Source organism: Poeciliopsis prolifica, unplaced genomic scaffold, assembly GCF_027474105.1.
Source record: "Poeciliopsis prolifica strain line A6 unplaced genomic scaffold, Auburn_PproV2 SCAFFOLD032, whole genome shotgun sequence".
NCBI lineage: Eukaryota > Metazoa > Chordata > Actinopteri > Cyprinodontiformes > Poeciliidae > Poeciliopsis > Poeciliopsis prolifica.
In genome coordinates this window covers 4,401,898-4,426,827 of record NW_026562407.1, presented here as the reverse complement: position 1 = coordinate 4,426,827, position 24,930 = coordinate 4,401,898, and the positions used below count along the sequence as shown (strand labels likewise).

Sequence of the window (24,930 nt, the reverse complement as noted above, 5' to 3'; positions counted from 1 at the left end):
TCTGCTACAGGCATACCACATAGAAACAAGATTAACTTTAAGGGATTTCGTAACACAGACACTTTCTTTTGAAGCATGTAAATATTCAGTGGATGAACAGTCAGCAAGTACTCCAGTTCATGCCAAACCTGCATTTGAAGAATTCTAATGTATGAATTTAACTATCCACAAAACTAAAAGACAAAAAAAAACAAAAAAAAAAAACATTCACCACATTTCTTAAAACTACTTAGGCGTGAGATACTGAAGTAGTGCCAAAGAGGCAGAATACTATTTATTTAAGATCAGTAACAGGACAAACGTACATTTACTGGAAACACCTGGTTGTTCACCTCAACCAGAGAGCTCACATTTTAAAACCAAGAAAGTTTACAAGAACTGACACTGCAGATAACTTTTTTTTTTTAAATGCCATGTTCTTTGGGGGTTGCAGCAAGATGCAAGTCTGTGAAGAAGAAAGCTATTTTCTTTGCAGCAGTTTGCTGATACAGCAGAATCAGACTCTAAACACCTGAACAAACTGAAAAAGAGGGCTGCACTGTACTCTGTATTGCTGATATCAAGATCAGGAATGTTGCATAAACTGATAGAAATGGACAACAATACAGAAATGTTTATGTTACATCTTGTATTTAGGTTTCTTTTAAATAAAAAAAAAGCACATAAACATTTCAATATGCGTTATTCAAAAGTTTTGTCAAATAAGTCCAGATTTTGTCAATAAAGGCTTTTGTAAATCAGTCTGTACAATCAGTCAGTTACTCATTTTGTCTGAATATTGCCATTTGCCCCAATGTGTTCTTTCCTCTTTTAATTTTATTTTGTTAGAAACTGGAGTACCCACTTTTAACCCAGCAAAGGAATTAGAACAAACTTGGAATCCAGAGTTTATTAGTCACTCTTTAGCTTATTTTTTAGAAACTGCAGAGTACTCACTATTTAGCTGTTTCGAGACTCCTATTATTGCAACCCCCCCAAAAACTTAGAACGAACTTAGAATCCAGAAAAAAATTCTTCCAGAACAGGAACATTTAGTTATTATTACTTAGAAACTGTGGAGTACTCATTACTTTTATAAATTTAGAGCATACATAGAAAGTCCAGAGAATACCGACTTGTACTTATCTAGCATCCCAGAAGTCCAGAGGATATTTACTTACTTACACTTGTTCGGCAACTCAGAACAGGGTTTAGAAGTTGGAACCTAGAAAAACGACCTTAGCAACTACTTTTTAGACACTTATTCTCCCAACCCAGAAAAGGAATTAGACCAGAGGATATTAACTTATACCTATTTACCAACCCTGAATAGGAGTATCTAGTTTGTTTATTTTGGATCAGAATTATTAGCTTTTTCTTCTGTTGCTTTCCTTTGGTTTATTTTGTTTTTATTTCCTTTTAATTCCTGTAAAGTACATTGTATTGCCTTGTTGCTGAAAATATGCTGTATAAATAAAATTACCTTTACCTGAATCGTGTGGCAACTAAGGCTGCACAATTTATGTATAGAGTTATCAAACTCTCAATGTGGTAATTTTTTAAACAAAAAAAAAAAAAAACACATAATTACCCAATTAAAGTTAGCTAATCATATAAGTTAAAGGAAATCAGCTTTATCGCAGTAATATTCAAAATGAGCTGAATGCTTGTTGTTAATAGAGCAGAAAATCTATTAGACGTAATCAAGAAACTACATAATACAGTTTCTTTATCAAAACTGCAGATGCAGTGAACTTTTTCAACAAAGTATATCATTGAGATAAAAAGAATAAATTAACTTTTTTACTCAGTAGTTGGATATGCACACTATTGGGTTTTATGAGAGTTTAACAAGCACTCTAAACTCTAAAATACACCTTCACACCATCCTGCAGAGGCTGAACTTTCACCCCCTTTGAGCTTTTTCCATAAACAGCAGATCAGCTCAGTAACAGAACCAGGATGAGCTCGAGCTCATGAAATTTAAATGATGCCAACATGACTGCAGATACAGTATAACTGCATGAATTATGCACAATATTGTAAACACTGACGTCGAGCATTTACTACCTGCAAATGCTACTCAACAGGTATGAATTAGGTAAACAGAAACATTGCCATGATGGCAGCCAAGACCGTTAATGTGAACTAAAGCATTTGGGTTGTGCTTAAGTGAGCCGGTCATGGCTCATTGAGGATCCATATGTAGATGCAAGGGAACATGTGGTGAGAGCAATTAGGAAGAAGCAATGGCGTCTGTCAGTTTGAGAGTCAATAGATCTTTTCTGAGAGCAAAACGAGAGAAAAATAAAGGTACACAATCAAAATTGTTGAAAAATAAGATAGAAAACAAACAAAAAAAGTTTAATATTTATTTAGATTTGTATGCACACATAAAAATGACATGTAATAAATTTGATAGGTAAATATGCAGAACTCTTTTCTCATTACATTTGTGATAAAGATCTCGGGATAGGCGAAGAATGTATTCAAAAGACAAAAGAATAAATCATGAGCTCATTAGAAAATTAGTGCACATAAAACTAAAAAGTTAAATGTAGCATTTCAGCCACGAGAGCTTTTTATGAGTCAAGCAAATTGTGCACATTTGGATGTTATCAAGTTGATTTAAACGGCATCAACATTATTGTCAAACCAGATCAGGTTGCCTCTGCTTGAAAAGCAATTACTTTTGATAATGTTTATTTTTCTAGTTCATTTCACTTTATTACCGTCTTTAAAGTAAAATAGGATTTTTACTGTTACAGTGTTTGTTTATGGAAACACAGTTCACATGGTGGATGATGCATGGTGTAGCACAACCTTGGTGACTCTGTCTTCTCTTTTCCTGCATGACAACTATAATTAAAAGGCCACAAAATGTCTCAACAAATATTTATAAGGTTATTAAAAGAAGAAAAACTAGTTAACAATAAAAATTTGAATGTGAAAACAACAAAAAGAAAGTATTTCTTGAGGGAGACGTGAGACAAAATGAGCTGATGCAGAGCAATTACAAAGAGATGTGAAAGGAAAAACAAACCCACTTTGCAACAGTCTTCAATGGAGCGTGTTTTCTATTAATTCATCTATGGAACCAGTCAGCCTTTTTTTCCCTCTCGTCAAACTCCCTTTCACCGAGCCCTGTCAGGCTGATGCAGTCTCTGAATCATGTGGTCTGTCCATTATTATTAATGCAAATACAAACTCGCGCACACAAACACAAGCAGAGAGCTTTTTTCACTGTACTCCTCTTCACATTCACCACACTCCACTGTCAGATGCATCCACCCACTGACTGCATCTGACAAATACAGCAGGTGAATTCATTCCTGCATGTCATCCCAGCAAGAATTCATCTTCCCCAAGCAGCCGCCACAACACAGTCAGCCATGACAACACTTGCTTAGAGGCGGGCTTTTCATGGCTTCGGCTCTAAAAGTCACAACAATGCCGGAAATGAGAAATTCCCAGGACTATTGTGCAGGTAAGTTCTATGAAGACGACTGCAGTGGACTGTGAAAGTAACATTCTACAGGCTAACTGGCCCCAGCCTAGTTTCAATGCGAGGTCACCTCAAATTGCAGCGAGTGCCGTTTAGCATTCACAGTGGTTCAAGCACACACCACTCATGTATTAATACATTTCTTTCCAGGGAACAGGAAATTTCCCTTTTCACGATGCAGGCAGGGACGTACACACTGAAGCAGGAGAACTCCCCAAAACACACACACACACCAGCCCGAGGTGATTCTTTTTTAACCCCAGAACTTAAATTTGTCTGCTCTCTAGAGGAGAAAAATGTTGAAACTGGGCTCTTTTGATGTAGTTGGAGTGCTCTGCGCAGTCTGATTTGTCTGGTGAAGGACATACATTCATCTGTGATTCTCCACCGCAGCCTCAGAGCCAGTCATCTCCTGTGCTGTCTAGGAAGGACTGAGTAAGAAAAATGTTTAAATCAGAGTTCCCAGCAGCAGGAATACAGACAGGACTGAAGAACGGCCATGTTTGACTAAATAAAAAATCAGGAGATTGAAAGAAGGCTATTAAACAAAAAGTAAAAAAATCAGCACTGAAAAATTATTATGTTTTGCCTTTGTTATTCTTTGATGTAAATTAAAACAGGAAAAAAAGCTGATCAGAACAGTTTGTTCTTAGTATAGATTATGTTGATTATTTCCTGTGTTTAAAAATGAATTTCTGCTTCAACCATAGAAAATAGAGATCTAAGATTTCTGCTGGAAGAATTTTTATTCATTTCCAATTAAGTGTCTTTAGTGAATGTTCAGAAATAATTACTAAAAAGGAAGTTTAATTTATGAAAAGCAATCATCTCGAAGTGTTTTAGCTACAAACTGGTATCTGGATTACCTGAATCATTAGGCTTCCTCACCTATTGTATCAGGAGGGAAAACAGAAACACAACCAATATGAAGAGCTACCTGCTGGCAGGAAGCTTGTGACAGCAGTTCAACAGCAATTATAAAGGTCACACATCTGATAAGGTGGTTGGGATATATTCATTCTGTAAGCATACAGCTCTTCACCTTGATGCATCCTGGTTGTGGCAGGTGTGTAAGTTGCTGAAGTGTGATTCTGTAGAGTACCAGCTGTACTGTTGGCTTGTTTTAAACAACATTCTGACATACACAAATCTTTACCTCCTGCTCTCTACAGAGAATCAGCATTTTAACCGAGTCGTCTTACAGAAAGTATTAAAAGTCGAAATGAATGTGCAGCTTTTCCCAGGGTTATAAAAACCTATTTCACGAGGTGGCTGGCATCGCAGCCCTGCTCCAGATCTGGGCTTTAGGTCAATAGGCAATCAATGAATTTCATTTTCTGACTTCAAAGCCCTGCAACAGAAACTGACCAAAATTTATGAGCTCGGATAAGAACTGAGCAGATATAGTTATGAGTGATACAAATGTGTTTTTAAGGCAGCAGAGCTCATCGCTTGTTTTTGTGAAAGACATTGTGGTTGGAGACAGGCAGTGAAATCTGCAAGTGTCTCTCTCATCAGCGTTGCACTTCATTGAGCTTTCCATCGGCTTGCAAAACTCGGCTACACTTGGGATGTACTGGCCTAAATCTTAATCATATCTTGAGAGGGATTCAACCAAAAAGTAAAAATTTACTTAAAGTAACTTAACTTGCTGTTAGAAACTGGAAGAAAATATCTTTTTTGGTAATTTCGCTACGCTTGATGCTTATGAGCAAATTTTAAAATGTCCACTCCAGAAAAAATTTGCAACTCACTTGAAAAGCGAACAATCTTTGCCCTGTATGTCTATATTCACTGACTCCAGGGAACATCAACAGTCATTGCTCTTTTTATCACTTATTTTAAAAGCACATTATGGCATTATGGTAGCTTGAGCAGACTCACTCATGGGGCAACTAATATCAGCATAGGTTATAAAACAGTGGTGTGCAAAATGAGATGCAAGTGAGGTGAGAACATACAAAGACCATGGGGAAGTCCTCTCGCTTCATTTAGGATCATAGCTTTTGTTTTAATTGTCTAACAACCCAAACTGAGCTAATCTTCCCTTGGTGTTGTACTACGTGTAATTAGGAAGTCTAGTAATCACTTTATTTTGTAAAGGCTGCACATTTAGATCAAAGGCAAGGGAGCAAAAACTCAATCTGCTGCCCCAGTTGCAGAAACTCGTATAAGCCCACTGCCATTTCAAGCTGAAGGCATTGACTGTCTTTGCACATTAAAAAAAAAATTACCTTTTGAACCCCTCTCCTCCTCTTTATTTAACAGCTTCATTCAGGCAACTAGAGAGTCTATTTTAACATGTTCCAGCTTGTGCTGTTCAAACACAGTGAGCACATTGATCGCTTTGTTAGAGGACGTGTAATTGTAGGCCAGTAGTGAGCTCTGATTGCTTCTGGGCTTCTTCAGGACCAATTTGTCTGCATGTCACTTGGGGGTGAGGCTCTGAGCTCTACATAGAGCAAGGGGAGGAGGAGACTAATGGGAAATGTGATCTCCTTCTGACGTGTGAAGTATTCTCTCTCTGTTTGTGAAAGTTTGTTTGCAGAGTCTATTATGTGTATATGTAGGTGCTCACGGTGGCTAGAGAGATCTCTTTGTTCGAGGTTCTGTTTGAAGAGTCGCACAGCAGTGAGTTCTGGGGTTAAACTCAGGCTGCCAGACATATAAATGTTCACTGTATATTTAATATACATTATATACATAAATATATGCAGTGATTTGTGAATGTCAGTATATCCAGCTAATTATTCATGATTTAGAATGAATCTTATATAATATCAGATTTTCACAATAGACAACTCAACTTAATGGACAATGTTCTCCCACAAGGAACAGCTTCAACTCACAGCATTACATTGTAGGGTTTACTCCATCAAGTACTCATTTCACATCCTAACTCAACATGTTTATTGGATTAGTCAGGACTTGGCCATTAGAAGATATTGATTTCACTCTTTTACAATTTCTTGGTGCAACAGTGTGGCTTTTTAGGCTCATGTCCACACATTTTACACTCACGACTTACTGCTTTAAGTCCCACTTCCTTCATTAACAATTCAAAGACATCCCGGTCGAGATGACGTAGAAGAAGCTGAAACTATGATACACTACCATTCCCCATCAAGAGGCTAATATTTCTATGTTAAAATGCATCTTTTATTTATTTTCTTTAATGCATGTTTACAAAAAGAATGTTTTATATTCAAAATAATTACTAAAAGTCTTCAGAAGTTGAAAGACAGCAGTTGTCAAAGTGAACTGGATCCCAAACTCTTCACAATTTGTTTTATGACCATTTGTTTTCTGAATGTGACAGAAATTTGATTTTTAAATCTGCAAATTCTTGTTCTTTTTATGATTGTTAACTTGAATGGAAACAGAAAATTAAAAACAGGAAATGCCAACACTATAAGGCTTGGCACTCCAAACTTCATACTAAGAAAAACACGTTCCTCCAGAGAAAAAGGTCATGCATTTACAGATTAAAGATCAGATGCAGTATTTAACACAAGGTAGACACCTACTTTTTTTTTCATTTATCTAAGCTTTGTTCAAATTCATTTAATCAATATTTTATATTTGTGAACAATCCTCACCTACAGTAGAATGATGGAGTTAAAATTCGGCATAAATTCTCTTATTAAACTTCCCAGACTGACTGGCAACAGTCTTTAAAAAATGATCATGTATGAGAGCGAAGAGTCTATTGACTCAGTTTCTTTTATTAATAGTCTGTAATCAACACAGATTTCAAACCTCATCTCATCCAAACAAATAACCTGCATCAAAGCAGCAGAATCTTCTAAAGGTATCCGTCAATATGCCGATGCTAACCTTGCACTTCTGCACCATCAAAAATCCATAAAGAGCTCATCTTTTGCAGGATAAATTAAATTTCACACAGCTCGTTGGTCTTTCTCTCCAATAAAAAGAAACAACATTTAGAGTGGGTAATTTTCAACGTGGCAGCACCTGAAAACTCATTCTTACAAAGGCTCATCCGAAAATATTGGGCAGTATCTTTAGTAGAGAAATCATCACCTCGCTCTGCTGCATCGTGATTCTTAAGAGCATCTTGTGTGGCTGCTTCAGGGCCTGGATTTATCCAGCCATTACAGCACAGGGACCATTTTTCATCTGTAATAGGGTCCTCCATTAAACATGAACCTGGAGGTACTATAATTTAGCTTGGCGCCATCGCTTATACAAACCAGTAGCAGATGCTACAAAAGATACAGCCTCTGTGGAAAATTATGGCAAAAGGGTAAAGTTTCATTCTAAGACTAAAAAAAGAAGCTTCAAGCTTTTATTAAATCACAAATATTTTACAGCGTTTGGCCTGAAAGTTGTAAAAGCAGTCAAGCTCATATATCAAAACCAGTTTAAAAAAAACTTAAAACCTAGAGGGAATTAAGAAGCTAAATGTGTGCAACTTCTGAAGACAAACTAAGAATTAGTAATGCACTGATCCAGATATTATTTTTGTCCCTGATAATAACCTGGTTAATAAAGCTTAGGAAGTTACTAACTGTTTCTGTCTTAAATTTGGATTTCTTTGTTAAACTGTGGATCTATTCAGCCTTGCAGTGATTCCATAAAAATGCTCTGCAGTACAAGTTCCATGCTGTGCAACCCACTATGATCACTGCCTGCACAGGGATCAAGCCACTGCCTTTGTTAGATCAAGGAGAGATTGGAATCCAGATATTCCTCTGTCCGGCTCATCCTTTGGGATCCTCAGATGTTCCCAGGCTAGAAAGGATAAGGCGTCTCTCCAGTCCGGTCCCTGTGAGGTGACCCTTAACAACCTTTAAAGGGGGGAACAACAGAAGTACATGCAGGCGGATCGAGACATTTGTACTCAGCACTACATCTGGTTTTTAAAGCATTTGTACTTGTTTTGTGAGGCAACTATTGATGTATCTTTTATGTTAATTGAAATTTACTTTAAAGTTAGCACAGCACAGAATGTCAACATAAAAAAAAAAAGAAATCTACCACTGCGTTTTTAAAATTATATGCAGGAAACTCCACGCTTTCAACTTGGACTCAGACTATAACAATTACGGTAACTTCGAAAAAGCTCCACATTAAAATCTCACTAATAAGTGTTGAAAAGATCAATGTATACATGTGCCATAACTCTCTTCAGTTTACCACTGAGCAGTTTGATGCGTGACAGTGTGTGGGAGTAAAAACTGACATTTGTCTGAGGTATCCAGCAGACATCTGTTTTGATTCACCTCAAGTATCCACTGACCTACGCAGTGTGAAGTACAATGATATTAGACTTCAAGTAACGTCAAGAGATTGCATAAATCTTAAAGTAGGCCTTTTAAATCAGGCAAATGTTTTTATTTTTTTTTCCAGGATAGCAGCTTCTATATCCCTATGAATACTTCTAAAATGTATCAAAGCTGGGTAGATATAATGAATAACACCATGAGGTCAAGCCATCGTACATAATGTTGAACATAAATTCATGATCAACCACACCGGTGTCCAACATGAGGTCCAGTTTCTTCCTGTTCCATGATGAAATCATACATCTTTGCCTCTCTCTCTATAACAGACAATTTCAGCGGTCCTCAAGAGGACCTTGTCTTTAATGCACTTCCCATCATCACAGTTTCAGCTCCAGTCAGTGAAAGAACATCAGCATTTAATATGTGCCTTTTATGTATGAAGTCATTCCTCGTCAGTCAGCCAGAGTGAAGTGACAGACACTAAATCAAAAAGCTAATCAAAGCATAAAAAAAAGAACTAATAAAAAATCATAAAAGGCTAATCTGCTGCCAGAGAAGTTAAAAGTGGGAAACTAATGCTAATGTAATTGAAGCACCTTAATATATAATTTAAATTTAAAGTATTGTTCATTATTCTGCCAAGTATTAGCAGAGTCAGTCAAGTGCTTACATCAGACACATGCATAAATGCATGCAATACTCTACATTGTGGACATTTATCATCAAGCATCATCAGGTAGGATTATTGGTATTCAAAAAAATAAATCTTATAACAATATGTGACATGAAAACTTTGACATCCATCCATTTTCTAACACCCTTGTCCCTAGAGAGGTCAGGAGAGGTACTGGTGCCTATGTAACCATTTGCAGCCTGAAGATTTATAGAGGACCTTACAAACCTTCTAGATTCTGCTCTGTATGAAACTTTGTTGAAACACTTGTTGACAAAGGTTTTCAGTTATATCTTTTTCTAATTGAGCATTTATTAAATGATCTTTGGACTGTCCTTCCTTCATTTCTACTGTCTCCAAGGATTTTCTGCCATTATTAAATATCATAATATCTCATGAGATACCCTATACCCCAACTACCTCATTACAAGCTTACGTAAGATACTATATTTGTTTTATTGTTCTATTTATTTTATTGCTCTTTTTTTGTCTGGAGCTGAAGAAAATAAAATTTTTAGTACAGAAAATCATTTGATCTTTTATGGCTTTATTTTTTTGTTAACTATAAAAAAAGAAACAGATGTCTGCTACTACAAAACATGCAACTCTGAAAACATCCTGCTGGCTCACACTCACGAACCGAAACATTTCACAAAAACGACAAGAATGGAAATGAAGGCTTTGCCTGTATCTCAGCTTTTTCCACTCCAGTGATTCCATTGTGTTTACTCCAACAAAGCTCAAATTACTCATTTCCCTCTTTTTACCACATATCTTTTTGTTCAATAACTGGGTTGTCTGCACTGTCTGTAGGAGAGTAGAAGAATTTGCAAGGAAAATGCGATTCTCTACTAAATATGATATTTATGACTACGAAGCATTTACTGGAGATGTTCTCCAAGTTCAGTTTCCATCAGTTTCTTATACTTCAATCTCAAAAAGTTGCTGAATCAATTTTTGTCATTAGTTCTAATGTAGCATTTTGCATTCAATTGGTTCATGGAGACACTAGCATAAGCATGAAGCTATTAACCTGTTTATCAGGAACACCAAGATTTTAAAATATTAAATCAATTCTGTTCTTATAGTTCAAAGTTTGTCATTCTACATTTCTATATAGAAAGATAGAAAATATATATAAAAATAAACAAGCATTGCTTTGTCAAGCTTAAGCCCACAAAAGTGCATTTTGTACATAAAATCATTATGAATGTTTGTTTTTTTTTTGTTGTTTTTTTTTTATCTCACCTGTAGTGATTAAATAATGCAGCCCATTGCACAGCATGTTTGACCTGCAAGTAATTTTGAGATAAGATCCTTGGCTTAAAAATGCACCATGTGAAACACTGGCATCATTCAGCGACAGCAATTGTTTTTGAACTACAACATTATGCTAATGTATTAAACAACTTGTGTTGCTCAGATGTAAATGTAAGGAAGTGAAAGTGTATTTGAGGAACATAAATTTGTAAAGTGAGATAAAAAAAAATTATTTAGCAGAAGAAAAGTTAAGACACTGTACAACCCAATTCTTATAACTGCCTACTGGACTCTGACATCCATCAAAGGAAAGTTTTTACTCTTTACCTTTGGCAGTGAGATGTTTGAGTGATTTCTCTTCAGGTACAGCCCTTGTTTATATTACTGCACTAAATCCCAAAGACCAAGATTTTCCATTCCTCAGCTTTCATCTGGTCTTTGCGGACTCACTGGTCAGTTTTTGGACCATTGTCATGTCTCCAGTTTAATAATTTTCTTATTGGATCATTGTCACATGGCATGTTCGACCGTCAGCGCTCATGTGGCATTTTAATAAACCACCCAATCTAACCTGGGTTATGTGGTGCTTCAAGTGTGGATACTTTGGTCTCAAACACATAATAAATTGATGGCTTAGCCAATGAAAGGAAAGGCAGATACACAACAATGTGACAGGAATATAATCACACTGCTGAATCTCTGAACAAAACAAAAGCCATTCCACCATCATACCTACTCATGGTGTGAGATAAAGTTAATGAGTTAGTTCTACAAAACTGCATTTTACTGCTTTACTAAAAAGTGATGGAACCACTCCCAAATTGAACCAGAAGTGTTTTGGTCTATGTGGCCTTTAACACATCACACCGTTTAGTTTTTGACAAAGATCTCATCACAAAATTTCACACCACCTTCACACTGACCTGACCTGAACTGAAAGACTGTGATCTCATCGGATGTGACATTTAGAGTCAGCAGCAATATTCAATGAAAGGTGTTTTATCAAACAGAAAACATTTGTCTTCAATGAAAATGATAGTGAGAACAAAGTGGGGAACCTGATGAAGACTACAAACCGAAATGTGTTGGACTACAAATAAAGATGCTTATTAGCAGCTAATCAACAGCTGCTAATGAATGATTGTCAACTTTAGCAGATCTTTGATCCTCTCCAGGAACCTTGTGAGTCGATGCTGTTCAAGAAATGTTCAGGATTTCTGAGAACGCAGTGGGCCTTTGCTATTTCAGAATACATGGAGATTATTCAACTCCCTGGGGTCTCTGGTTTGTCCTCCACCTTTATGCAAAAAAAAAAAAAAAAAAAAAAGCAAATTTAAATATTCCAATTGTCAGACATTTAGAAATGTGTTTTTCTAAGTCATCCAAATCAATGTTATCATATCCATCCATCCCAGATCTCTTTAGTGCAGATATGTGCCAATCCCACATGCAAAGAGAGGTGAAAAGAATAAAAGATTGAGCAAAAGCCATGGATTTCCTTTGGAGGCACCATTTAATCACAGAATATGTCAGACGGAAAAATAGGCTGAGACACCTGAAAGGAAGAAGACCAAAAGGGTGATCCATCCTTATTAGGCCGAGATCTAATATATTGAGCAGCCAGTCAGAGGCAATTGACTGGTCAGGGTGATCTGTGGTATGGTATAAAAGCAGATGGACATTTTCTATATGGGCCAAAGCTTGGAGGATTGCTGAGGCAGACCTACTGTAAATGACAAACAAAAAAAGAAGCTCCTCCTCTGTTGCTTTGCATTTAAATTGAATCTGCGATGGTTGCAGCGGTGCATAAAAAAAACAGTGTAGATAAAATTTCAAATGACACCTTGCTTCCATGGTGGATATGCTGCTGCTGCTCAGAGCATGATGCATCACATCCAGTACATTAACAGCTTCAATCTGTTTTAAAATTATTTTCCACTGTCATGCCCCAAGAGAGCAACTTGGCATCCTGCGGCACCAGCAAGATTGAATAAAGAAGCAAAACAAGCAAAAAGTTTTGCACATTCTGAATTTAGGAGCAAATGTGGATTGATCTACAGCTTTGTACAGCATTTGGAGGACAAATATTAAATGTCAAGTTGAAGTTGAATGCAATGCCAGGAGACAGTACATTGTCGCTCTGATGGAACAGTCAGAGCAACAGTACAAGACAGATAAACAGAAATACAAATCACGAAAAACTGAATCTATAGAAACAATAAGACAAATTTTTAGCCATAGCAAATGTAAGTAATGCAACCATATGCAACCATAAGGAGTTAAAATCTGGATAATGGTGTTAAAAAGAGCACCTTCAGACAAAACAAATATGCAAATTACAAAATAAACACCATACCACATTGGATGAGTCCCAGGTTAAAAACACACCACTACTATGGTTACTCAATAAAGCAGAGATGGAAGGCATGGAAAAGACAGGAAGTAGAACTGGAAGTTGCAGAATGTAAGCTGTTGAGGTTCTTTGTGATGAGGATAAATAGAATGAGAAATTAGTTAATTTGCATTGTTTTAATCAAGGCATTTGTGCTTCTGTACTAGGCTTTAACACTGACCAAAGATGATTCCCTCAGCTTTTACCTCCCTGGTGTGATACATAGAGCCAGCCATGTAAGAGATGAGGCCAAGGGTCGATGTGTGGAGAAATGGAGACGGGGCTTTACTTCCCACATAGCTATTCAGGACAACCTCTGCAGGAGAGCGCGGGAGATTACACTGGTTTATAGCAAAGGTGTGAAGAATGATGTGCAGAAACATACTCCTGCAAATATGAGCCTACAGGGTTTTAGTGTCCTTGACTTAAAGCTTAAAATGTGGAGATCACGGATCAGCCGAGAGAGGATAGGAAGAAATATTCTGTTCACGCAATTTTATTTTTATTTTTTATTTTTACACCCTCTCTTGGAGAGATAGCACAATCAAACAGTTACATAGGGAGTTTATTTTCTCTGTTTGACCTCCAGAGCAGCTGAGGTTACTCAAATGCAATTACAATCAAGAGAATCATTTAATTACCGAGAGCAGAGTCACACCTAAACTAAAACACAAGGCGAGGCGTGACAAGAAAATCTATGCACACATTCAAAATCTGAGATCATATTAGATCGTAACAGAACTGACACAGGATGGAGCACACATGCTCCGTCTGTGACCAGCCTGCAAATCAAAACCGCATCACAGCATTTGGGTTCAGCTGGTTTTATGCTTATGACTCCACAATAAAATTTTTAGCGGCAAATTGTGTTCAGAAGACGCCAAATTTCATTTTGCGTCTAATTTGATCTCACTATAACTCCAGCTGTTTTAGAGGTTGGTTAGAGAATGTTAAATGCATTAACAAATAGCATCATGAAGAGTAAGGAACACAGCAGACATGTCAGAGATAAAGTTGTGGAGAAGTTTAAGGCAGGGTTAGCTTTTAAATCAGTATCTCAAGCTTTGAATATAAAACAAAGTGCTGTTCATCCTAAAGTTTAACAAGCATAGCACAACTCCAAAACCTACAAAGACATCCACCTTACTTCTGGCAGTGCAGGCATTCATTGGAGAAGCAGCCAAGAGGCCCACAGTAACTCTGGAGAAACTGCAGAGATTCACAGATTAGATGGCAGAATCTACACTCAACACCCTATCCCCATGGTGAAACAAGGTGGTGGAAGGATCATGCTGTGAGGATGTTGTTTCATACCACAGAGGAGAGCTGGCAGAGTTGATGTGAAGCTGGATGGAGGCAAATACTGAGAAATTCAGGAAAAGTTGTGAAACTCCAGAACACTCACGATTGGGGTTGAGATTTACCTTCCAGCAGAACAAATAAACATACAGTAATAGCTACACTGACATGGTTTGATCAAAGCTGAGTCCAGTGTTAAAATGGCTGGAGTTATCTGAAAAATGCATATTCACAGCTGCTGTCCAGCACAACATGACTTTTTTTTTTTTGTGAAGAATAATGGACAAAAAACTGTTCATACTTGTCAGGCTGGTAGAGACATAACTAGAAACAATAAAGCTGGAATTGCAGCAAAATGTGGTTTTAGTGCTGAGAAGGGCTTAATTTTTTAAAAAATAATAAAGTTAATTTATTCATAAAGCTTTGAGAAACATTTAGGATATTCCTTACACTTAAAATATGGACTACTTTCTGCTGGTTTGACCACTGAAACCCCAGTAAATGTTATTGAAGATTGCGAATATCACTAAACATAACATATTTCAAAGGGTATGAATACCTATGTAAGGGAGCCTTAACCTGCATTTTGCAGGATCTTGTAAAATAATGTCTTGGCCTTAAACATAATTTCCTGGCTACAGCTTCAGTCATTGTGTCAAAGCAGCAGTATGGCATAGCTTAAATGTCAAAATGTCTCATATGAGGAAATAACAGCCTGTCATTTATAACCACCTCTTGTCCATCTCTTCATTCCAGATGTTTATCCAACCATTTGACATTTTTTCACAGAGCCCCTCCTTTTCTTCTAAGAAAGATTGATCTTTTAGAAATTTTCAATCTGCAACCAATCACCGAGGACATGGAAACCATTTTCAGTGGAGTCATTTTCATCCACGAATGAACATAAAATATGAAAGAAGACAACAAAGAAAAAAGAAATACAGAAGCCAGAGTTCTTGTTGGACTGCAGGAAGAAAAGTGTTTCAATAAAACAGTACAATCTGACTTTAGTCATTTTCAACAAATATTTCTGATTGTGTTTCTGAACTTTATTAAAACTACTAAGAATGTGCAGCAGCTATGCATTACTAAATTAATATAAACTGGTGAAACTCGCTGAATATTTACAATAACAGCTCGAGGTGCACAAAGGATTTTCTCATGGAAATACGATCAACAGTCAGGTACACTGAGCACACACAGACCTGAAAATGATTGACTGAAACCAGGAACAGTACTGAGAAGTGAACTAAGAATGAGAATGTAAACTCCAATAATAAACTAAGAAGCAAGCCACAGTTTTATTTACATTTTTCAGTTAAATTATATAAGGCCATATTCCAGTCCTTTGTCCTTCTTTAACACAAGTAATTACAACAAGAGCTTGTGATCTAGCTGATTGGTTTCAGTTGTGATTGATATAATGATAGCCTTCAACAAAAATATTTATGCAACTCTTTTCAGTCTAGCAAATAAGGAACTACATCTTGTATTATATGTAGAGCTGCAAAAGTTATAAACCACCCCAATTTTTTTAATTTACCTTCCTAGGAGCTTATCATGTATTGCATTCCTAATCAGGAAATGTTCAGACTTTAGTAGGTTTTGTATACCCTCAATGCCATGACCAGTAGATTGAGCCAAAAGTGACATGGTTAAATGCAACTCTAAACTAGCTGGCTTGAACAGAGCAGAGACCTGGTGTACTGATTAATGAATGAAATGATAAAATGTGCAATGTGTATTGATTCAAGTATTTTTTTAAAGTACATGTAAACAAGGTTAATGGTTAAAACCTCAAATTTTATCCTAAAGTCAGTCAAGAGTGATTTCCTTGAACACCAGAGCTCACATCTCAACAGATGAACACCTGACTAAAAATAACCCCGCCATTCCTTTCACTCGGAGGGACTCTCGTTTACAAACATTAGAGCAAATGGGAAAACTGATTATGTGCCCCGGCCAGGGATGAATCAAATGGGCAGTGAGAATAAAAAGAGAGAGCGAGACAACCCCACAGGCTGGGGATGAATGCAAATCCAGGCAAACGTGCAGAAATGCCACCAAGGGTATCTGAAGGATCACTGGAAGCAGTGGCAGTGACATGGAGCCAATTGATACAAGCGCAAACAAACATGATTCCTGTGGCTGAATACCTGTGCAGCCACAGCCCCCTCATTCATTTCAATAAGATCAGTTTGACAGCACAGTGGGCTCGGAGCACAACCATGAGAAAAAAATAAAAATAAAATAAAAAATATGTGAGAAAAATTCTGCCAAACCAAAACAAGACAGCAGATTTGGAGAACAAAGAGAAGGACATTCATTTCAGCTACTGCTGTGTTAATAAATGAGATTGTACTGTACACAAATTTCCTGAGGAGTCCCTGGACATGTAAAACTGTAATCACCCTTTTCAATTTTGATAGTGACACTTAAGTGACAAGCTAATCATTAACTAATTCCTTCTGGTAATTAATAAGGTTTATAATTAGAGGGCTGCTGAAGGACGCAAACTTCTGCAATAGAAGAGTTTGACTGCAGTAGAGAAAATAGTATTAGACGGACAATTAAATAGATGATCATGGCTTTTCTTCTATTACTGTTTGATACAGCACAAGAATAAATGTATTTAAGCCAGTATGATAACCAGTGGTTCAGACAAAGCAACCACTGTGCAGAAGTTTTTTTTCTAAGCTAAATCAGCTGCAAGTTTCAATAAAATCTGCGATGCAGCTGAGTGAAGGAGAGCTAAACAATCTGTGCAGCTCTGGTTTGGAAGCAGAAACCAGAAACCAGGGAGGCTGAAACAGAGACAGCAAGTGAACCTGTGAAGAGGCTGATACAGTTACACATATCACAGTTGCCATTCTGCGGCCGACAAAGGCGGTGAAGCTGGAAAAGGGAGTCATGGTGAAAGGTTAAGGGGGGAAGCTGAAGCGATGCCGTTTCCAGTTGACACCGATGCCTTTCCTTTTTTCCATTTTGCAAGAAATTCAACAGCTGTACTTTGATGTTGCAGATTGGCACCTGACAGAATGCAAAAATGCTACTTTTGCAAGGCACTATATATTTGATTTATTTGGGAATAATTTCTGAGTCACAGGTTTACTTAAAACAGATTGCATTCCAAGTTAACTGTATGTGCACCAGCAGGAGCCCAAACATTTAACTTCTGATCTTGATATACTCAGATTGGGGTATATTAATGGAAGTGAGGAAGAGCCGATCTTGGTACACTGAACTAGAAATGTTACGCAACACAGGTTACCATCTGCTGCAGTTTTGCTTATCCAAGCAAGAGAAGAGAAAAGTTCAGGTATCACACAAAGATGCACCGGTTCATTACATGGCATTAAAAGTGATTTTTACTTTAAAGTCATTTTAATCAAAAGGTCTCAAGGGTTCTATGAAATAATTTATGAATATAGATTTTGAAGAACAGCTCAAATTAAATCGCTGAGTACAATGTCTTACTGCTGACTGAATGAATCAATATTCACAGACTCTGTACTAAAAGAAGAACAATCTTATCTATAAACCTCTGGCCATAAGTGCAGTTTGCAGCATAAAACCACATTGTTTATAGCATCTAAAGAAGCTATTGTTTGGCAGACTTGATTGCCAACCTTAGCTGCCTCCAGGTATCAAATATTCAGTGTTTGGCTGGGGATTGTGGGCTTTGAACGTGCTGTTCTCATGGGACAGGTGGAACATGAACTGCTAATAGCAATCAGGAAACCAAAGAGAGGGAAACAAAGATGGGCTCTCGCATCATTGTAATCATTTGCACACACACGAGTGCTGGCTGAGGAGTAAGTGAATGCTTTTTTTATATGGCTGTATACTGGATGAGTAACTTAACATGTCATGGGACTAAAAACATGAGTCTACTTTCTCACAGCAGAAAGAAACTGAATTCTCTGAACATTAAGAAATTGTGAAATATTTCAAAGATTTACCAAACAAAATTGCAAACACAGTTGGCCTTTTGACAATATTTTTCAAAGACTTTTAACACAAACCATGAAGGATGTAAGAAAACTTCCTGCTGTTGTCTGTTAATGAGGGTAACCCTACATTTAAGAAGCTAATGCAAGTTAAAGTGGAAAGCCATGTTTCTTTGGCAAGTTACTTCTTGGTGTACCTGGATTAGGACATTTAAAAACTTTGATTTGCAATTCAACAAGAAACAGAATTGGAAACCCAATTTTAGAGATGAAAATTAAAGATTGAGGTTTCTCTAGCTACCTTTAGCTGCCATTCAGAGATGTCTTAGCGCCTGCTCATACAATGCACCACCTTGTCACAGTTCCAGCCTAGCTCCTGCCCAGCGGAGTGGACTGCTCCAGGGTCTCCTTCCCTCTGGAGGGTGCTCAGAAAACCTCCAAAAGAAGCATTATCAAGACACTTTAATTTATAAGCTGCTGATGTACAGCCTCTTTTTTTCTTTTGGAAATTATTTATGCAGATACTTCAAGCTCCATCTTTGCACATAAAGAACATCAAAAGCAGCTGAGCTGCCAATTAACTCACGGACAAATGGATTTTAGAAAAACAACAAGAAGCAGTATGTGGAAACAAAATCCAATTCAGCTGACTTGGCAATAAAGCATCTTGAGAAAAAAGCAGTGTGAAAAAGTTGCTTAGGATTTACTGCGGGCCATTGCACCCAATATTCAGGCATTTGAATGCTTATAAACATTGTAATAGTCCACCATTGTTTAATTATGAAGAACACAGCCAACAAATTATTCAGCTGCAGTGAACACCAAACAAACACAAGTTGAATGAAATAGGATCAATGCAGGCTTTAAAGGCTTAGCAAAGCTTAGTTAGTGCAGCAACAACAAACTTTCACTAATTTTTATTTTAAAACTAGTAATGGGATACATTTAGGAAGGCAAGTCCTGTTATCTAAGATATTTTGACTGTATAAGCGTGTACGCTGGTCCTGATGAGAGGAGAAGAATGATGCATTGCAGATGTTTAGGCGTTTGACAGCAAGGCTCCTGGAGGAGGGAGCAAAATGTAAAGAGGTGGTGAAAGATTTAAAGAAAAGAATCCTATTGACCCAGAGTAAATTAATCACTTAGTAGTGAAAAACATGTTTAAAAGCATTGCATTGAACATCTGAAAGGTAAGCACAAACTGACACTGAAAAGGGTCTTAAGATAGCCAAGCTTTAGGAGATCTACATGATCTTGATGGATGCCAGCAGCTCTAACTGCTCATATGTCACAATGGTCATGCTGCAGATGTTGGAGATGATTTGTCTTGGTGTGTGCAGCCAATAACTTTATGCTTTTCAAAAGGGCTGAAAATGTGCTGACACTGCTGTCTGGATTTACAACCTGGAAACTTGCGCATCTGTAATTTGTTTCCCCACTTCTCAACATTCAAAAACTTCAAGGTCCGCCTGTGCTGCAGCAGTGGGATGAATACCAATGATGGCCTAATGTACTCTTTGTTAATCGGCTTTTCTGCAAATCTGTTTCCATCATTTAGTGATTTCCTGTGCTCAGTGAAAACATTTGATTAATTTTTCCTACTGATTTTATATTCACCCCAGGATGACACAAGAATAACAATGACAGGAGCAAACATTTAACACACATGATGTTCATATGTGTTTAAGTACAAGGAGGAGACATTGTGCCACAAATGTGGAAAACAAAACTAAGTCTGCTCATGAATGTGTGTCTCTTCTGGCTTTGAACACTAATTGATCAATGAAAGTAATAGGGATGTTCTGGGACAGTGAACACTGTAATTAACCCCTCCGCCCAGTCTGGTAACTGACTTCATCTATTATTCTTGTCCATTGGTCACCCAGATACAACCATTCCTGCTTCACTCGGATCAAACTCTATTTATATTAATCTGCAACTCAGAATGGATCAAAAAACGATGTTTTACAGATAAATGAAACTACCCTATTGCAGATCATAAACTAAAGATGCTGAGAGGTGCTGGGTTTGAACATTTCCCCAAAGAATTTTTTTTCTAAAGCCTCTTTACAGCGATAATCATATTAAACTTTATGTACTTGAATTTGACTACAGTATGGTATTAAAATATGATTAATTATACTTTTTGATTGCCCTAAAAACCAAATGTCAATCATTGGTTAGCCCAGTAAATAGCCCATTTATTTACTGTAAATAAGGGGCCCTGGTATTTTTTGAGTCAGAAGTGGCTAAATGATGCCAAATTAGTCCTCAATGTTCCTAAAAAACCCTCTGGGCATCCAGTCTACTGTAACACCACAACTAAATTAAATATTTATCTTGTGTTTGGATGTTAATTTGAACCAGTTATCTTGTAAAGTCCATTGAAATAAAATTTGTTTTAATTTGGTGCTAAATAAACTGAATCTAAGAGAGATTCAACATTTATTAAAATCGTTTAGTCAAAATGTAAATATGCAGTAAAATAAATCAGAATGTTTGAATTATGGGCACAGGTATGGCACACGAGTAAACCCATATACAAATTTATTCTTCTGTGAAGTGTCTGTCACGCGTCTGAGTCCCGACCCATCGACCTTTGCTGCATGTCTTTCCCTGCTCTCTCATAACCTGCTTTCCTGTCTGATCACAGTGAAAAAAAAAAAACTTAAAATACACACAATCAACTTTGACGAATATTTGATTGTTTTGGAAAAATACAATCCCTCAGAAGAAAGCATATTTTTCTGACTCATGCCTTGAACTGCATTAATCCCAGGGGAAATGTTGTCCAGCCTCGTACATTACAGGATCAATAATTAATATCTAATGAAATTTCCAAGAGAACACAGAAGAAGGACAAACTAATTTCACATTTCACAATAGGAGGTTTGAAATGATCCATATAAAATAGTGCAGAACACAAAAATTATTTATCTGTTGTGACTTTCAATATGACTCAAAATGACCTGCTGATATCATGAAAACAAGCTATGGAGAATATATAGTGAACAATTTATTTTGAGCCTTGCTGCATTGAAATGATCAGAGCCCTTGTATTCATTTTGTCAGACTGTCCACTTGTGGGGACTTATTTCATCCTCTGCTATTCCTCCCTATCTCTGAGGTCAAGGAGACTTAAGAAAATAGGCCACAGCTGAGTTCAAAACACCTGAATCACTTTAGATTGCCATCAAAATAATGTCGATGGAGGAGGCAGCCTTAGATAAAAATCTTTTAAATATCTACATCTAAGATAAGAAAAAACACATCTTAATTTACTTAGCGCTAAAACTACAACAAATGTACTCCCAAACATCTTTACAGACAGGTACAACTCATATACATGATGCAACAAGACCTATACCAGGTTGTGTTAAAAACACTCTTCAGTGGAGATTATGTTGCTGTTAGTTATTGAACAAGTTAACCTAGGTGCAGTATCAGAAAAACATTTGAAAATGACAAGTACAAAAACAGTTATACAATGTTTGAAATCAATTTTATATGGAAGCATGCTGAGGCATTTCACTGAAACTGATACAGCAGAGAGCAAATCGGGAGAGTCACTGGATTCTGCTCATTTTGTTCCAGACTTTTTGGAAAGAGAAAAATCTGTGTGTCACAAAATATTGATATACAATCTTTCGACAAGTTCTGAAGATAGCAAGGTGAACATTTTAGAGCAAAGTGGTTCTGCTTTAAAATATGCGTTATGTTATATATGCAGTCCTGAAAATTAAGGGATGTTTGTACTTTCTATAGAAATTGCTGAAAATATATAAAACACTTAATAGGCTACAGCAGGTTTCTGAGAAAAAATACCAACTTTGTTGAAGACATAGAGGTCTTAAATATTTAAATTAAAAAATTACTCTGTGTCATTAAGGACCATGACTTTGTGAGGCATTTTATATTAGCATTAGTACTTATGTTATATTCATCTTCTCATGCAAGGGTGCCTATATTGTCACAATTGTGGGGATCAAACTATTCAACACAACACTGCTCTGCACTGGTGCAGTAATGGATTCTGACTAGTAGTTATAGTTTCATAATTAAGAAGAAAACAACTTATTATTCTTATTTATGAAATTTTTCTAATGTACTGAACTTTTAGCATGGTACAATGCAATTTACAAAAAAGTGAAAACTTTTATGTCTGCAGATTACTGTGTACCCTGATTACTGTAAATGAGATGTGTAGTATGTTTCATGATATGTCTAGCTCTAGAAGTCTTCCACAATACATCCTGAGTCATAAATCCAACTCTGGACATCCTCAAAGTTCACAAGCAGGCTTTGTAGGCACACACATTTGAAATCTCGATCAAGACTGATGAGTTTGGACAAAACCTCAGCAGATCTAATAAAAGAACGGCCACACAAAGTCTTACCGGTGTTGAGCGTGCCTGTGATAAGTCTGAACAGGTACTGTGCGAACTTGAAGATCTCACGCTTGCACCGTTTCCTGCAGCTCATCTTTGCTCCTAAAGGAAGGGGGCTGCTTGAAGGGGCCAGCACAAAACCAGAATTCAGCCGTGAAGTTAAAAGGAGGGAATTATCCAGGGAAGACTAGTTGCCACAAAGGGGCAAGTGTCCACTTCTATCCTCCAGACTTCTGGCTGTGTCAGTGTGGCCCCTGAGTCCGCCTGCAGCTGGAGAGATGCTCATCAGTGAGTAGAGGGCAGCGGGTGGTAGGGGCTCGGGTGTAAAGGTGTCCGAGTTCAGCTCCACGGTATGCCTGGCTGATCAACACCGTGAAGCATGTGATCTTTTGTCAGGTCATTAATGTTTGCTTTTCCAGCTCTTTACCCGTCAGAAGATAAAAAGAAGATTCTCTGTTTTCTCTTCTTCCAAACTCCCACCTCCTCTTCACACTTTTCCCCTGCTCAAGCAAGAAACTATCCTGTTGGCTTTACAACACAGTGGGTCTCTCCCTTGCCGTCTCTCACAAATACACACACCCACACTTGATCTCGTAGTGAGCCTGCTGCTCGCTCTACTCAACACCATCTGTGGATGTTTTACCCTCGCTGACGGTTGCCATGGAGGTGTGGCCTGATTGGCTCAAGCTGAAGAGGAGGAGGAGGAGAACGGGGAGATAGAAGGTGCGCCAGGAGACGAAGAGAAATAAAGGAGAATTAAGGGGAAAGTGTCCACTTCAATGAATCAGCATTATATGTATAACTGGACGTTTTTTCAATTGGTGACAGTAATGGACAATTGTAACAGCACAGCAGGGACTCTAGTGACACTCAAACGATGAGAAACTGTGTCCATAAATTTAAAAGGCAGGAGATGGAGAGAATGAAGCAGCGAGGTTGTAGAGCCCCTGCCTCCCAACATCAAGGTCAGTTTAAATAATGACTGACAGGCCACACCTAACATCTGTGATGGCGCTAGGAAGAGCCAAGAGCATCATCATCGCCACTAATTAGTCTACACTGTACCTCAGTTGTGCTCATCGATCAATGCCAACCTCTCCCTGCTGAAATGATGGTCATTAAGTGAAGTCCTGTTGGGTGAAGTGAAACAATTGCAGAAAAAAAAGAGTGAAACATAATCTTGGTATCACCTGACCACACTGGTCAGACTCCCATGGTTCTTACAACAACTGAAAAAGTTAGGTAAATATAAAGAAAACTAGAAAATGAAAAAATATTTATTTTTCCTGATTTTTTATTTTCTGAAAAGTTAAATCCAATCATTCAATCATCAGTCCTTCCATCCAATCATCAATGCATCGGTTTATTCCTCTGAAAATATGCATCCATCTTTCTATCCGTTTCTAGATCATGTAGCAATTGATCCACTCATTGTTCCATCTATTCATTTATCCATCAGCCAAGTTTTCACTTGTCCACCAAATCCATCTGTTCATGCATCCATCCATCCATTTGTCCCTCATACATTCATACATTGGTCCATTTCTCTATCAGTCTGTTCTTCCAGCCATTTGGTGCACCATCCTCTCTCCATTGGATCATTTTTCATCTGGAAATTTAGTAATTTTTGTCAGAGATTAATTCCATTATTCATTTATTTATCCACCTGTAATTGGATTATTTACACTAAGAATAGGCTGAGGAAGGAGTGATCACTGAGAATTTAAGTCCACCAATGGATGAAATTTTGACATGTAAAATATGAAGGATCTTTTTACTTAGCTATGAAATTTATTGAGCCCAAATATTTGGTAAAATGGGTCTAAGACTCAATGGGTCACCAGACAGAGTCATTGTTCTATTTTGGTGGAGAGACTCTGCAGACTCTGACCTCTGAGTTTTTCTTGGAGTGTGTTTGTAACTGCACACATTTTCAGGACCCAAAACAAGCAGCAAGGGATTACTCCAGGAGTAAAAAAAGAAAAAAAAAAAAAGTGGAGAAATATAAAGATTTCAAGAACTTGAAATAATGTATGAAACTTTTTTGCTGGGCCAGAGTGCCACAGGAAAGTAGTACAACGTCTCCACTGGGTGAATAATTTCTGAGCTACCTGTAGCGAGATGCAGAGTTTTTGTGGTTGAACTTATTTTAATTGACATAAGGAAATGGCACTGATATGAAAAAAAGATATTTACCATATTATCCAGACTATAAGTCGCTCCGGAGTATAAGTC

The 24,930-nt window shown here is 37.3% G+C and overlaps 1 protein-coding gene across 3 annotated transcripts in view; it reads right to left on the bottom strand.

The window, feature by feature from the left end:
• kcnip4a (potassium voltage-gated channel interacting protein 4a) overlaps positions 1–24,930 on the bottom strand; it is a 133,151-nt gene that overhangs the window by 72,742 nt on the left and 35,479 nt on the right. The window contains exon 1 of one of the 3 annotated variants that reach the window (XM_055051039.1): positions 22,705–23,285. The exons of the other annotated variants lie outside the window; for them this stretch is intronic. Coding sequence (XP_054907014.1) covers positions 22,705–22,789 — 85 coding nt within the window. The 5' untranslated portion in view covers positions 22,790–23,285. Of the gene's footprint in view, positions 1–22,704; positions 23,286–24,930 lie in introns of those variants that run through there. 3 annotated transcript variants of the gene reach the window in all.